Here is a 14,976-nt window from a genome sequence, read left to right as displayed (position 1 = left end):
GTTGCACTTAGCTATCATGCTCTCTAAAAATAAACTCAGGTGGTTTAGAGCCACAATGGGGCAGCTGATAAACGAATTAACCCCAGTATCCAGAGGAACATAAAAACACCAAGGGGGCGGGGGGGGGTGTAAAAAAAAGCAAGAAAAAACATTCTCAGAGGCCTCCAGGAGCCATATAATGTTGAGCACCACTTGGAATAGAAAACCAGGGGAGGGGATAAATTACAATTTATAGTATGCTGAAGGAGGACATAGCTGGCTGGAACTCTGAATGGGCCCATTCCTGTTAGGGGGTGAGGATATACTGTGACATTTCATTGCGGGTTCCACTTGTCAAGACTGTTACCAACTGATGGAGCTGTCCTTGATGAATTTATTTAGTTCCCTTTTAAAGATGCAATCCTCTGGCAACAGTGGCGCTTGATGGAGTGGGCACAGCCAACACTGCATTCACAACACCTGGTGCTTATGCTGGTTGGCTGAGGGGTGGGAAACAAAAATCCTTTCACGGCTCTAGTTTGCAAGCAAGAGACCTGGTTTAAGCCCATTGCCACCACACGACTGCAGCAGACCCTATGCTGCCCCAGTCCCATGGGTAGATGGCCACCTCCACAGAGGATCAGGGAGTTGAATAGTTCCGCCAGCCAGTGGTCATCACCACATCCTGCAATGTGTGAATAAGTACTTCCCCTTTTCTGTTATGAATCAACTGCCTATAACTTCACCAGGAAATCTTGAGTTCTAGTGTTATGAAAGAGAGATTAAAAACGGTCTCTGCTCACTTTGCTGCACGCTCCCCCACCTACAAGCTTCTAAAACATAAATGCTTAGCTTGTCCTCATATGAAAGGTCCTTCAACTCATGGATTATTTTGACTGAAGCTAAAGATGCAAGTACCTGAGAGAGTATCAGCTGTCCATGAAAAGCCCACACAAACTTCTTTAAAAAGGCAAAATATGCAGCTTCTCCAGCCTTCCCTGCAAAAGACCGCAGAAGGAAATAACCCTAGAAGAAGCGAACAAGACATACAAGATGTTATTCCTTTCTTATGTGTACAAAATACTGGTTTGTCATATTGAGAGTACCGGTTTTAGCATTCTGACCTTCAGGTAATGAACCTGCATGAACACTTTTTCTGCATTCAGGCCATGTTTGATTACAGATGCTCCAGATTCACTTGCTTTGCCAGTGTTCTCTTTCTTGGGCCTAAAAGGGCACAAATAATTCAAAATCTGGATAAACAGATACACTGAGGATGTTTTTAAAAAGTCTCACAATTAAAACACTTAATTACAACGTTCTGTTTTACTTCAGGCATTGTCTGCTATATAGGAGGTTTCATACTTACTCAGGTAACTTTGTTCGTGGGAAAAGTAGTACAGCAATGCATTTTTCTAATGTAACTTTATATATGTCTACACAAACAGCTGAAGTTTAAACTAGTAGCCAATTCTAAGCTGGTGTGAAGCGACTTAACTCTTCTCCCAGACATGACATCATATCACATGGCATTCTGCTAAGACATGCTACACAGGCAGGAGTGTCACACTATGTGCAAAGGGAAATTAGAAGAGATGGAAACACTTTAGATGGAGGAAAATGGGAAGGAAGGATATTGAATTCATTACATCTAGTAACATATTTTGGCTGCTCTTACCTGAACACAGGCTTAGGAGCTCACAAACTACACCTGGGAAGGATGAATGGGCTCTTTCATCTATGCCCAATACATTGAAAAGGGGACTTAAGCTTTCCTTTTCTTTTTCTTTAGTTTGCAATTTTCCATGCATGTCAAAGAAAAGCAGCCAGAGTTTTTGAAAACAAAGCCTGAAACATTCAGCCCACTGAATTATCACCCATGAGGACAATATCCAGAACAAATTCAAACTGTGTGAATTCTTCATCAGTGGATGTCCAGTTTCCAAATTTCTGCCAGAAAACTATTGCTTACTAGTGCCTGACCTATTTAGTTAAAATCACAGGGGGGAGAGGGGCGAAGTGCAACCTTCTTCTCTACCCAGGTAGAGCCTGTTGTAACAGAGTAAGTAGCAAGGGGATGCTTGCACTAGCTATTTTTCCCAGGTTATGTCCAACAAAAGCTGGTGTTTATATTGTGGTGTGCTTTAGTGCAGTGCTCCCTAACCTTTTTATCGCCACGGACCAGTCAACGTTTGATAATTTTACTGCGGCCTGCTGAGGGGGGACGTTGGTTGTTTATATTTTATTTACATTGTTTTGATTTAATAATTTTAATTTAATTGTATTTAAATGTTCCTTGGGCGGACCGGTACCAATTGACCCACGGACCGGTACCGGTCCGTGGCCCGGGGGTTGAGGACCACTGCTTTAGTGCATCTAGATGAAACTGCTGACTGAGGTCATATGGAGATCTGGGGTGAGCAGAAGTACTGAATGAGTATCTGGGATCAGTAATAGAGTGGATAAGGGCCAATAAACTACAACATAATCCCAACAAGATGAAGCTTTTGTTGGGAGATGGTACTCAGCCTATTCTGGATAAGGTTGCAACTCCCCTTAAATATCAGATTCACAGCTCAGGAACTCTTTTAGTTCCAGCCTTGTGTATAAATGTCTAAGTGGCACCTGTGGCAGGAATCAAGTTAGGCTGGAGTGATAGAGAGGTAGTTTGGCCCCAGTAATCCATGTCCTTCTCCCTCGTATTAAGATCTTCATCTGAATACCTTTTTCAAGGCCCTCTGTCTTCAGAGATGAAGCTGTTGGTGAGCCAAGATAAGAGTGATACCTTCTCATTTTCAGACGTATCCCCAGGGAGTCTGGCATGGCAGATTCTAGTGCCTTTGTGGCACTAAGACATACCTTTTAATTTGCCCACACCTTTTAGATTTTTTTAAAAATTGCATTTGTTATTTTAACCTGTTAGAATATTAGCTTCCCATGGTTTATATTTATGGCTCTATTATTTTTATGTAGTTTTAGTGTGTTTTTAAACTATTGTTAGCTGCTCTGATATGTTGCTGGTAAATGTGATTTAATTATATATTTTAAGTTAGGTTTTTTTAAACAGTCTCTGTTGTAAAATTAATGCACTATAAAACCCATGTGATACCTTAGCAATTAAAGTAGGAAAGCTAATATCCAGATGAGCCTTCTATCACAGCAAGCCATGTTCACATTTTTTTTAAAAAAATGGAACAAAACAAAATAGGTAAAAAAAACCAGCCACCCTGTCAATCAGCAGCTGTGTTGGCTGCAGCTAGCGATAAGGCTGTTTCCTCTATCTGCACCTATTGTCAAGCTACACACTTGCAAACGTATGACTTGTCTGATCTAGCATATATACAATAACATGAATAAATATTAATGAAAGTAGCTTATAACACAACTATAGTTATGTGAGATCTTGATGTAGAGGGAAGGCTTAGAAGATGGACACTGGGCCAGGCCACCGTGGAAGGCTTTTAGAACTACATTTATTCCATGAGCAGCTACTTTGCCAGGGGTATGTTTATTCAAATCTTTAATAAGCCACAAACTTACTTGATGATCTTGGGTGAGCCACTATCTCTTGGGCTAACCTGCCTAACATGGGATTTTATAAATACAAAAGTGGGATGAGGGGGCAACCATGCACACTGTCTTAAAATCTTTGGGGAAATAGCAGGATAAAAGCTAAATAAGAAAAAGTTCAAGTGCACGTGGCGCTGACTACTGGGTCTGTATCAGCCAGGAAAATATTCTGTATTAGGGTCAGTACTCTCTGTGTAGTGTTTAGCTTGCTGCATGAGTCATCAGGTGAGTCCACTGAACTGCATTACAAACTCTTTTTTCAGACTGGGATACTTTAAAAATTAACATACCATGCAGCATAAGGGGAATACTGTTTTTTTTAAAAAAAAAAGATGCTGTGCTCTGCACATAGTCCCCCCCCCAAAAAAAACCAGGTCCCTGGATTAGAGATTCAGGCTACAATCCTATGCATAGGATTACACATAAGTACATGGATAACACTATAAACAAGTCTCACTGAATTCCATGGATAACTATGCACAGGATTGGCAGGTTGGAGACATTTTATGAAACAACAAAACTGAAAGCTAACAGTCAACTCAAGTTTTCGCCATACGACTTCATACACTGGAGTTTATACTTAATACATTGTCTATAAACATACCATAGTATAAAATATAGCTTAAAGGCTGTGTTTAATTGTAAAATAATCAATTCAACGTGTTTTAGTATGCTTAGAACTAATGAATGAAATTCACATATAAAAAAGGAACATTAAACAAAAATAATGAAAATCATGATTAAAACAAAGAAGAATTTCCTCACTAAACATGGTTTAAATTAACCTGTCCCATGCTTAAGTATTCTACTCCCACAAGTCTATGGGGTGGTATAGCCTCATATGATGTGGTAAGCAGATTGCTCTGGAGCCATAGATTGATTCTATGAATCAGTGGATTAATTTCAAAGAGTTGACCTCAAAAGTCAGTTAGCCCTAACTACTGCAGCATTTCTCAGAGGAAACCATCCAGAGACTTCTTGAAAACCTCTAAAGAGGGACAGTTCACTACCTTCCGAGGCAGTCTGTCCCACTGTCAACTCACAGTATCAGGAAGTTCTCCCTAATGTTTAGCTGAAATCTCCTTTGAGTTTAATCTGTGGGTTCATGTCCTATTCTCTAGGGCATGGGTGGCAAACCTTTCTCTCTTTTTTGTCAAGGGCTCCATTCCTTCAGGGCAACCTGTCACCCTGCCAGTGATGGGTGGGGCTGAAGCCAGTAGTGGGTGAGGCTGGGCACTGAAACAGACAGAATCACCCACTACTCCTTCTATCCAACCAGCAGGTTGCCAGGGGAGGAAAATATCAGAAGTGAGAACTAATCACGAGTACCACTTTCTTGTCCATCTATTTTAGTTGCTCCCATTCCACTCCTTCCCACCTAGACCACAAACGTGACATGAGTCAACAGTGTGATGCAGCAGCTAAAAAAGCCATTGCAATTCTGGGCTGCATCAATAGGAGTATAGCATCTAGATCAAGGGAAGTAATAGTACCACTGTATTCTGCTCTGGTCAGACCTCACCTGGAGTACTGTGTCCAGTTCTGGGCACCACAGTTCAAGAAGGATACTGACAAGCTGGAACGTGTCCAGAAGAGGGCAACCAAAATGGTCAAAGGCCTGGAAACGATGCCTTATGAGGAACGGCTTAGGGAGCTGGGTATGTTTAGCCTGGAGAAGAGAAGGTTAAGGGGTGATATGATAGCCATGTTCAAATATATAAAAAGATGTCATATAGAGGAGGGAGAAAGGTTGTTTTCTGCTGCTCCAGAGAAGCAGACACGGAGCAATGGATTCCAACTACAAGAAAGAGGATTCCACCTAAACATTAGGAAGAACTTCCTGACAGTAAGAGCTGTTCGGCAGTGGAATTTGCTACCAAGGAGTGTGGTGGAGTCTCCTTCTTTGGAGGTCTTTAAGCAGAGGCTTGTCAGGCATATGTCAAGAATGCTTTGATGGTGTTTCCTGCTTGGCAGGAGGTTGGACTGGATGGCCCTTGTGGTCTCTTCCAACTCTATCATTCTATGATTCTATGACTTCTACCTCTGAGCTCCCCACCCTCTGAGGTGGAATCTGCAGGCAACATTTGGTCAGGCTGTCCCACTCTTGCTCTGGGATAAGCAGAAACAAATTTGCTCCATTATCTGACAGCCTTAAAACAAATTTGGAAATGGCTATCACATTATCTCTTCTTCAGTAAACAGCTTATTTAATTATTTTTTATTTTATCTTCTTCAGCCTAAATATACCCAGTGCCTTCAACTTCATAGAACTTAGCCCCTCAACCATTTCTTTGGACATGTTCCATTGAGCAGTAATTTCTGAGTAAAGAATTTTTTATTGGAATCAATATTTAGGACTTCCTCCTCATTTTTAAAAAGTCTTGTGCAACCCTATGCATGTTGAATCAGAAGTACATTCCACTGAATTCAGTAAAGCTTACTCTCAGGACTGTGTATAGGATTGCAACCTAAGTTGTTTTTCCTTATCCTCTTTCCAACCTCAACCCATTTGATTTTGTCCAGTCTTTTCTTTCTACATTTCAGCTAGTGAGGTTCATCTGTCAGCAACACTTAACCAAGCCTTCTGTGTTATTGGCCTACTCCTGTGGAGTGTTCTTCCATTCGGGGCTGAGCAGATGCCTTCTGTTCTAATTTTCAAACCTTTGCCGTATACTTCTATTTGCCACCAGGATTATGCAGACAATTAAAGAAAAACTTGTTCCATAATAGTGAGCTGTTTTAATTTTTGTATTGTATTTTAAGTGTTGTAAACCTCTTTGATATTTTTTTGATGAAACTGTGGTACACAAATAGTCTAATTAGTATATGAATTTGCTTTACAAACCCTTTGGAAGATGTAATAATTTAATCAGAACACTTGGATATCCTTCTTTTGGATAAGGAGAGAAGAAACAATAAGTGAGCAGCCTTTTCTGTACCTTAACACTTGCAGATCTCCTTCAGAGTTCTGCACCTCATCTCTAAGGCGTTGCCAGCGCAGTACAGCTTTCAGATCTTGCTGCTCTTTTGCTTCATCAGCTGACAGCTACTTGGGACACAAATATTCAGTTTATTGTTAGAGGTTTCTTCAATTTCTCAGTAATTTTTAATGGAAATAACATCAGCTTAGAGAAAGCCCTGTCACCCTTTGGAGAAGGCAAGGAGAGCACCACCTTCCATTCTGCTCCTTAACCTATCTCCTACTACCGTGACCAATAAAAATTATTATTACTATATGTAATATGTTTTGGGAGCTCTCCTGACCCCCACACAGACCATTTCAGGTAGCGTAGGGTGCGCAGGGGAAGAAGAGCAGAGGCAGAAATCCTCTTGCATAAAATTCACAGATGGGGCACATTAGGTGAATTCCACCCATAGAAAGCTGCTTTATACCAAGGCAGACCACTAGACCATCTAGCTCAGTACTGACCGGCAGTGGCTCTCCAGGTTTTCAGTCAAGAGAACATTTCTAGTCCCAATTAAATACGCCAGGGATTGAACCAGAGGCCTTCTGCATGCAAAGCAGTTGCTCTATCACTGAGCCATGCCCTTATCCAAATGCTGTATAGAAGAGAGAAACTATATGGTACGTGTGCAATGGAAAGCACTTCTAAGCATGCATCAATACATTATTTGCTTGCGGTGTCAGCCCCTTGGACTTCTGTGGGTGCTGCTTCAGAGGGTCCCTTCACCTTCTATGTGGCATGGGGGCATACAGCTCAAATGAGGGAGTTGAACCACTTGGGCAAAGGCATAAAACAGTGGAACTGGGCACTGGATTTTTTGCCATTTGTGGTTTTTTTCTGCATGATGGTGGCCATGACCTAAGGCTTTAAAGCATAATTAACACCAGCATTGGACAGAATGCAAAAAAAAGGTTCTCAGTGGAGCTGTTATTTGGCTAAAGACGTCTTAGTCCATTAATTCTTATGAGATTTAATCCATTAATTAACCAATTCAATTTGAATATGAGTGGTGAAGTGAGAAGCACTCATTATTTGTTTTTATATTATTCACCCATGTCATCATATGTATCATCTTAAAAGAGGCAAACACCCTGCATGTGGAAGAAGGGGAAATGCATTATTGCTCTTATCTTTTTGTATCTCATATATTCTTGTATTAGAAATCACCATTTAAAGAAAAATCTGTCCAATTAATCTGTGAGACATTTTTATTGATTACATATTTTAATCAACCAATCAATCTAATAAATTATTGATTACATACTGAGTTAAACATTGGAGTTCTTGCCTGCACAGGCCTGCAGAGTTAACAAGGAGCTAGATAGATCAATGGTCTGACAGTATAGGGCAGCCTTACATGTTCCCAACCTATAAAGTACGGTTATCTTACTCCTACATAACATGTTAAAGAATATGAATACCAGACTGGGGGGGGATGAACTGAATATTCAGTTAAGACAGTTGACATATTATTTCAGTATAATAATACTGCTAGTCACAACCTTGAAAGTCAGACTATTTTTTTGTCCTAAATCTTTTTGTCTTCTCTTTGATAATATACCTGTCCCACAACCCACAAGAATAATTACAGTGTTGTCTTGAAGAATAAATTATATACCAATTTACCAGTTCATCGGCGAACAACTGATTTTCTACTTATGATAAAGAATGTTTTCACACCTTTATTTATACTTCACCTGCCAGGATGCATCTACATAGCTAAATTAGTGAATAACAACAACATTGCCAATGCATTAGAGATGAACGGGAGAACAGAAACATTTGATAGTGTTGCAAATTATTTCGGGTACCACCAATTACAATTTCATCTAATAGATTTCTCTACATATGGAAGTCAACCAAGCCAAGCTCATGACCAAGGGCATGATAAATTTAAGGAGATTAGATAAGACATTACCCAAGACAGTTGCAAACAAATCCCTCCTGCTCAGAGGCAGTATACTTCTGTTTACTAGATTTCGAGGGCGTAAGGTTATCCCTGCTACCCTATTAGTGAAATTCCCTGGGGACTGGACAGCTGCTGTCAGAAACAGCCACAGTGCTGGACTAGATAAATGTTTGTTCTGATCCAGTATAGCAATACTTATATCCTTAAACAGGGAATCTATTTGCTCTTATTGTAAATGTGTAAACTGAAGGTTATCCTTATTTCTACATTATGAAAACGACTATTCGAGCCATACCTGTTGTGCGGCTGACCAAAATGCATCTTCTAGGTGAGTGGCAAATCCTTCACTTAGCCACTCTTCAGTCCAGTCACGTGCACCAATAGCCAAACCAAACCAGGCATGAGCAATTTCATGGCACAGGCGAGTTCCACAGAGATGGCTCCCTCCAGATAATGTGCTCTGTGACATGAAGATGATGTGTGGGCTGCAGAATATGAATGAAGGACAAAATACATTATGAACCTGTTACAGCATGCATTGCCTGGCTATAGCAATATGTAGACTTTATTAGCCTTGTCAGCCTGTTATTACTGTATGCATGCTATGTCATGACAGTTAGTTTATAGCTCAGACATTTTTAGGAATTAGGTTGCACTTTATTGTTTTCTGGCAGAGATTCAAGCTAAATATTCTGCCAAGCATTTGTTTCACATTCAACCATCAAACAGCTATTACCTGTAATAAGTAACTTAAACCAAAGTTTTATATTTTTCAAATTACAAGGCTGATTTATTTCAGTGGAAGCATTTATGCCTAAGCCAAGATCATAAAAGAAGGGCAGGTGTGAATACAGACCATAGGTATTTTCGGCTAAATGATCAAAGCAACCAAGGAAAATAAAGAGAGAGAACAAAGAGAGAGAAAGGCTTGTGTTCAAAAAGGAACATTGTAAATGTTGAAAACTCTAAGCTATTAGGACAAAAAGTGTGTGAAAGTGAGTGCCTAATGAAGCTAAAATAGGCATTGGTGTTGAGGGGGCGTCTGTTGTCAGTTGTAGATGAGTGGGTTCTTAGATTTGTACAGCATTCTACGTGCAAGAGTAGGTGTCAATTCCTGAGTGCACGTGGATTTTGTTCTAACATGTTACAGAAATGGGGTAGGGGAGCAATCATAGCAAAGTACCACAGGAAAAATGAATGAATGATGAACGATCCCTGTTTCAAGCTATAGGCTTCTCTCTGGGGAAAAAATTATACAATGGTACCTCGGGTTAAGAACTTAATTCGTACTGGAGGTCTGTTCTTAACCTGAAACTGTTCTTAAGCTGAGGTACCACTTTAGCTAATGAGGCCTCCCGCTGCCGCCGCGCGATTTGTGTTCTCACCCTGAAGCAAAGTCCTTAACCCGAGGTACTATTTCTGGATTAGCAGAGTCTGTAACCTGAAACATCTGTAACCTTAAGCTCTGTAACCCGAGGTACCACTGTATGACCATTTCTATAAACCACCCAATGATACATGTTTTGGGGATTAAGACTTTGGATACCCAAAGAAATGTCATAGGCAATTCTGCAAAATACATGAGGATGACTGTGGAAATGGCAGTTGAAATACAGAAAGGTTGCCTACAACTAAGTTAATATTATTTATTATTGCATCTGTGACTTTTTTCTTCTCTTAACAAACTCAGTTCCAATAACAATGAACATGTCTTCCCCATTTCAGCTTCTATCGGGACCTACTGAAATGGCTGATCAGCTATGTGTATGTGAACACAGAGCATTTCATTTTTGTTACACATACAACTTTTGTTATGTAGCCTAATGAAGTCATTGCTTTGCCACTTTCCAGATTCTAATACAAGTCAGTACATGGAGTTGAGTAAATAATATAGCTAGCTGGAATTTGTAAACCATGGAATTTTTTCACGCTCTGAAATACATTTCAGATTCTTTTAAAATCATACTAATGAAATGGAACACTTAAAAGCAGGACCAAACTGCTGGTGTAACATTTCACTTGAAGACAACTGAATGGTGAGTGTGCTTCTGGAATTATTTACAAAATTTGAAGGATTTGGGATGTAAAGGGCAGATAAATCTTCAGGGGAAAAGAATTAAAATTTGTTGCATTATTTATAGGTTGTTCCTACCCAGGATGTTATTTCCAAATACCACCTAGTCAATGTTATATAACTCTTGCTTATTTAATCAGTGCATTTATTCTACAATGGGATAATTTCATTAAAGTTGCATGCATGGCAGATCTTCTTTGCTCACATGAAAATGATTGAAAATGCAGTTCTTGACTGAAACCACACCAGCAAAATTTTCAATACAAAACCAGGACTAGCAGAGCGCTATAATTCTTCAATTCACAAGTCAGGGCTGGAGATAAGCCAAAATATTTCATAAAGTGAGGTTGACTTTAATCTGCCTTGTGTTCTCTCAGCTGAAAGACAGAGCAGGTTCTTCTCCGAAGTGGCCCCAAAACTCTGGATTGCACTTCCCAGTGAAGAACAACTGCAAATTGGACTGAAACTACAATGAAGTTTCAAAGTACAAAGCTAACACAATCTTTGCACAAGAATTCACTTTAATAACAATAAACTCCTAACATCCTAACACACGCAGAGCAGGGAATTAATCACTTGGTTACCACAAGAACATACAGTGTACATCTTTGCTGATCTATAGTGAAACAACTATAAAAGTTTCTTTTTTTGACAAGCTTACAAGAAAATTTGAAGGAAGCATGTACCGTAATTTTATTGCTTCTATGATATACTGAGGTATGGTTGCATTACTGTTATCATTTATTATATTTGTATACAGCCTTCTATCCAAAGATCACAAGTTGGTTCACATACAAAAATGAAAATACAAAATACATAATAAAACAAAAACAAACCAATAACCTCTCCTCCCACATTATATGTATTTGATCTGTTGACTGCTTATTGATAAAATTTTATTGTCTTGCAATCTGGGAGAACACGTGAAGTAAAAATCTGAAGAGTGGTGGACACGGGCTAGGAAGACCTGGGTTAAAATACCTGCACATCAGTTAAGGTCACAGGGTGGTAGAAGCCACTATCTCTTACCTACACTGCCTCAAAAGGTTGTTACGAGGATAAAAAAATCATACGCTTGTGTATGACTTGGTGTTCTTTTGTAAGTTTTATTCCCATCCCGAAGTTTTTCTCAACTTCTTCTCCACTGGTAGTCAGGCAGCATGACAGCCACCTTCCCGAATACAGCTAAACACATTCAGCAGTCAAAATGGAAGTCGTATCCCTGCCATTATGACATTTTAACTAAAGGTGTTCCAATATCACAGGACACATGGTTTCTGCTTCTCAAATGTATCTTATCGAGTGGCATCTTACGTCAAGTAGCTGCTTCTTCACCTAGCTATGTTTTATTTATTTTATTGCATTTTACCCCACCTTTTTGTCCAAAGAGTTCTAGGAGGCATACATTGTTCTCCCCACCCCCCATTTAATTCCCACAGCAAACCTGTGAGGTGAGTTAGACTGAGAGAGGCAGTGACTGGCCCAAGGTCACCCAGTATGCTTCATGGCTGAGGGGGGATTGAACCTTGGTCTCCCAAATCCTAGTCCAGCACTCTAACTACCCTGGCTCTCGTGTTTTACAAAGCTGTCCTTGTAGTTTGATGTAACATAATGCACAGGTCAGCTCAAAAACTACAGTATATAGCTAAAGGGGGCACGGCATATCAAGGGCTACACCTTGATTATGGCATAACTGAAAAGTTAAAGTCTGCTTCCCATGTGTGTAAAGTGCAGATATGGCCTGAAGACAGTTTCAAGATGTACTAATCCATGTTCCAAAGAACCTCTATTATGCAGCCCAACCCTTCCCTCAAAAATGTATGAACACCCACACTTCTCTTGAAAGAAGTTATATCTGTCTGGATCTGTCTGCAGAGCCGTGTTTTTAAAAGAGTGGTTTCTGTTGGAGGAAAAACACACTCGCACATTTATAAGTAACCGTCTTAAAATGAAAATTCAGAAAAGCAGGTCAAATGGAGTTAAATCAGCTAATATCACAAAAGATACCACAAGACACTGAAGCCCTAGCAAAGAAAGTGAGTCACTGAGAACAAAGAGCAAGAATAAACAGCACCTCCCCAAACCTCCACCCAAACCAAATCAAATTATTAAGAACGAAAAAGACAGGGGTGGGGAGCACAGAAGCTACAGTACATAATGAGACACTCCCTTTTATTACAAAGCCCCCATTGAGAAGAATAACTGTGCAACTTGGGGGTACTGCTTTGGTCATTTTTAAGTAAATGACCCCTAACTGTGGTGTATGCAATGCTACAAAGAATGAGCCTAGAAATGTACCAAGTAAATAACATTCCAGACATACTGCTGGCAGCCTTTTGGCCATTTGGCTGAAACAAAACAAAAGTAACTTCAGGCCTTATAAACAGACACACAGAAGGGGTTTGCATTTTAAGCATCTGTTGTATTTATATGAAGAAATAAGGCAGAGATTATGTTTTCAAGTACCTATTTTTGATTCACTCACTTAAGTAATAGAAAGGTCACATACTGAAAAATGCCCCTCTTATGAGAAGGCAAAAGAAACAAGATTGCACGCATGTACATAAACATATGTGAACTGCACTGCAAGCAGGTCAGCAGGAACAGAATTTCATTTTAAAGCACTTCCTTTGGGGTTTGGAAAGGATTACTTGGGCTTTATTCCCACTCAAGCCTCAAAAGTTCCTCTTTATTTTTCTCACCAAAGGCATGTAGGCTGCCTCTCCAGCCCAATATCCTCAGCCGCTTATCAAAGACACTTCTGAATTAGGTGTCACTACAGGGCAGCAGAAGGTAATTGTTAACTTTGACACAAATTGTCTAAAGAGCTGGGCATATTAGTTCTATATTACTTCCAGTGCCAATTGTTCTTGGCAAGGATCCTGAATGGCCTGGTGCAATTTCACACTCAGGACACAAAAGATCCACATAACAAACTTTGCTGCCTCAATAGAGCTTTTGATTTTGAGGGGTTCATATGCATGCATATTTTTAACTGCAGTCCATGTGGGCTTCCTTTTGGTCATTGCTTTTTATGTTTAGTTATATATACTAGATAGACTCCAATTGGTGTTGCTTCACTTATGGAACACATCCATCAGCAGAAGCAGGAAAGGGAGTTTGGGATAATTCTTCTTTCCCAAGCATCCCCCCAACTCTCTTGCACAGATGAGGAGGTAACCCAGAGTTACCTTTTCCAGATACTTTGATGAATGTTTGATAAGCAGATCAAACCCCATTGGATTCTGTCCATTATATTTTATTATCTTTTTTAAAAAATTATATTTATTGAAGTTTTTTACAATAAAAAAATACCGCACAAAAATACAAAAGCTTAAAAAGTAGAAAAGAAAAATTAAGAAAAACAAAAAAAGACACAAAAAGGAAAAAAGAGAAAAAAGAAAAGTAATATCTCTAACAATATCTTGTCCCCGACTTCCCCGTCCCTCCCCTCCCGGGTCAATTCCATATAAAATTTCACAACTTTTTTTTTTTACCCCACACAACAATTTCTATTAAATTTTAAACTACATTGCTTTTAACTATTTCTAATAATTTCCTTTAGCCTATAGTTTCCCCCTAAAAAGATATACCTTTTCCTGATTCAGATTCTATCCAATCTTTTAGCTAAACCTCAAATCCCACCCCCTCCCTCCCCAGGTAGCAGTTTCCCCTTTTCCCCGGCCAGCGTCTTCATACTGTCCAATTTCAAGCCTTTTGATCCATCTATTCATCTACCTGATATTCCTTCTTTACCCCACACCCACTCTTAGCCATTCTAAACCACCCCATTCCTCCTTCTTCCCCTTCTGTTGTTTTAATTCTTCCACCAGCCTCCCACCCTCATCTTTATTTCCAGTATCCCCTATTTCCAATCCTCTGTCTGGTCTGCGTCCCCTCACTCTCACTGGGGGGGCAATGGCCAGACTCTTTCCTCCCTCCTCAGTTTCTTTGTTTCTATCTGGGATCTGGTCGCCCTCTCTCACTGGGCAGACCAGGTCCCAGAGTCCATCTTGGTCCTTAGCATCCAAAGTCACGTAGGTGGTCAATGCTTCCTCTCTCACAGGTTGCATTGATTTCTCAGTCCATTGCTCCTTATTTTCTGTCCGTTGTTCAATGATTTCTTCTTCTTCCAATTCTAAAGTTTCCGTTGGGGATATCTGTTGTTGGTCTTCTTTTAAAGTTTGAATGTTTCCTTTGCCTTAACGTACTTCCTCTGTCATTTCTCTAATAAAGTCTAAAATATGTTGCAGCTCGACCTCCTCCATTTGTAAGCGGGTTGTTTTGGCTGGCAGCCTTCTTTGTCCTATGTTCCCGTGGGAATTGTAACCTGATCCGCCAGAGATGGTGCTGTAATGTCCAAACTAGTTCCTTTATTTGTTTCCAACCATATTTGTCGTTTATAATTCAAATTCTAAATCCAAAATTTCCAGTTCTCCACTTTGTCACGTCAATCAACTTAAATATAATCCAAAGTA

The 14,976-nt window shown here is 39.8% G+C and overlaps 1 protein-coding gene across 7 annotated transcripts in view; it reads right to left on the bottom strand.

Moving 5' to 3' along the window:
• The window catches only part of AOPEP (aminopeptidase O (putative)), a 194,842-nt gene that overhangs the window by 120,316 nt on the left and 59,550 nt on the right, over positions 1-14,976 (bottom strand). For all 7 annotated transcript variants that reach the window (XR_009558309.1, XR_004691556.2, XM_060280102.1 and 4 more), the window contains 4 exons: positions 8,720-8,909; positions 6,489-6,595; positions 1,104-1,206; positions 898-1,005 (listed from right to left, as the gene is read on the bottom strand). Coding sequence is in view for 5 of the 7 variants with exons in the window: in XM_060280102.1 (XP_060136085.1) it covers positions 898-1,005; positions 1,104-1,206; positions 6,489-6,595; positions 8,720-8,909 (508 nt within the window). In the remaining 2 variants the exon portion in view is untranslated. The remainder of the gene's footprint in view (positions 1-897; positions 1,006-1,103; positions 1,207-6,488; positions 6,596-8,719; positions 8,910-14,976) is intronic.

Source organism: Zootoca vivipara, chromosome 11 (assembly GCF_963506605.1).
Source record: "Zootoca vivipara chromosome 11, rZooViv1.1, whole genome shotgun sequence".
NCBI classification, from domain to species: Eukaryota; Metazoa; Chordata; class Lepidosauria; order Squamata; family Lacertidae; genus Zootoca; species Zootoca vivipara.
This window is presented reverse-complemented; position numbering and strand designations above follow the sequence as displayed.